At 53.0% G+C, this 1,804-nt stretch overlaps 1 protein-coding gene across 2 annotated transcripts; it reads left to right on the forward strand.

Moving 5' to 3' along the window:
- Positions 1 to 55: 55 nt before the first annotated feature.
- On the forward strand, positions 56 to 1,804 carry KVP18_001386 (uncharacterized protein; the record flags this gene model as incomplete). Of its 2 annotated transcripts, none has more annotated exons than XM_067951361.1 (2): positions 56 to 1,102; positions 1,131 to 1,796. In XM_067951361.1, coding segments are annotated over 2 exons (1,713 nt in total), but the record flags the coding sequence as incomplete, so codon positions are not given. The 2 variants fall into 2 exon arrangements, with proteins under 2 accessions (XP_067807654.1, XP_067807655.1); XM_067951362.1 differs by having other exon boundaries at positions 104 to 1,102; positions 1,131 to 1,804.

A 1,804-nucleotide genomic window follows, 5' to 3' on the forward strand; every position in this document is an offset into this window, starting at 1 on the left:
AATCATTGTCGACGGTGCACATTTAGTCGCCCGTCCAGGAGAACTTGTTGGACTTATGGGACCTGCCGGATGTGGCAAGACCACCCTTCTGAACTGTCTTACTATGCGACTTAAACAGTCCAGACTCAAGAGTGGATCAGTGCTGTATAACGGCAGGCGTGAAACCAAAGCTTCCCTGCAAAGATTCGTCAAGTACGTCATGGCCACCGATCAGCTGCATCCCTTCCTTACCGTGGAGGAGACGTTGGGGTACGCCGCTGAGCTCCGCTTAAGCCACTTGACGCCAGACGAACGTCGGCGTGTAGTGGATGAACTGATAAACGAACTGGAACTTGACGAGTGTCGACACACCATTATCGGTGGAGAGTGGCGCAAAGGCTGCTCAACGGGCCAGATTAAGCGAGTCAGCATCGGACTAGAGCTCCTTGGAGATCCGTCTGTACTCTACCTGGACGAACCGACGACTGGTCTCGATGCCAACCTTGCTTACGAGCTGATTCGAATTTTGAAGAGAATCTGCCTTAAGCAGGGCTGCACTATTGTCTGCGCTGTGCACCAGCCGAGGTCTCAGGTATTTAACCTGTTCGATCAGGTTCTTCTCATGTCTCGAGGGCGTATCATCTTCCACGGCCCGCCTCAGACTGCTGTGGACTACTTCACTGCCATCGGCTACCCCTGTCCGGCGTCCTTCAACCCGGCAGACCACTTCTTGGAGTTGATTTCCGCCGCTAACGTAGACACGCAAGAAGTCGTCCTACCATCCGAGAGCAGGAAAGAGAAACTCAATGACGAGTCAGTCTACCATCTCAGTAAGGAAGAGCTGGAGATGGTAGCATCGGCATTTTGGTCATGTGAGCACGGCCTGCGGGTGTTGGAAGAAATCCGAATGCTTGAGGCTCTCCCAACAGAAGTACTCCCTTCAATGCCACAGGAGACTCACCATAGAACCCAGTTTCGAGCCATGTATATGAGGACCACCATGAACACGCTGCGGAACCCAATGTCTATCTTCGCCATCCTCCTGATTCAAATCCTGCAGGGTCTCATGCTGGGCGGGTTGAACTTCCAGGTATTAGCCGGCGTCCGGGATATAGAGCCCTTGGTGAGACTCACATTCGCTAGTTACTCAGGTAGAAGATCCGACCACACTGCCGAATGTATTTCACAAGGACTACATGCAGACGTTCTTGTATGGGTTAGAATTCGACGGCAAACGGCATTGGCTGGATGTCCTTGAGAACGGTATAGACAGAGGGACTACATCCTTAAGATATTTAGAGGCAGGAACCACCGAAGAGCCAATCACCGCAGAGCCAACCACCCAAACGACCACCACCGAAGAGACCAGCACCAAAGAGACCAACACCGAAGAGACCAACACCGAAGAGTCAACGACCGAAGAGCAGACCACCGAAGAGTCAACCACCGAAGAGCCAACGACCGAAGAGTCAACGACCGAAGAGTCAACGACCGAAGAGCAGACCACTGTGGAACCCTACGGTAGACCCCTTGAATCTATTTTGCGATTCGTAACTCCCGACTGGATCCATGACTACATGCAGTGCGTCACGACGTCTGCTGAAGGATTCGATCTTGCAAGCTTCGGATACGTGAACTACTACGACAAGGACCACTGGGACGGACCCTCCACTCGAAGACTTCGTGAAAGTGTGGATGACGCCCTCTTCGACCGGTTCGCCCAGCTCAAAGACCCTCTCCTACGAACCCTTGAAGACTCCAACCCCTCCCTGGACATTGGTGCCTTGGAGCAAGACGCAATGATGGGTGTGCAGCTGGTGGACTA

This window comes from the organism of the source record quoted next (genome assembly GCF_019968955.1).
Source record: "MAG: Porospora cf. gigantea A chromosome Unknown PgA_NODE_5769_length_1804_cov_645.432, whole genome shotgun sequence".
Taxonomy (NCBI): Eukaryota; Apicomplexa; class Conoidasida; order Eugregarinorida; family Porosporidae; genus Porospora; species Porospora cf. gigantea A.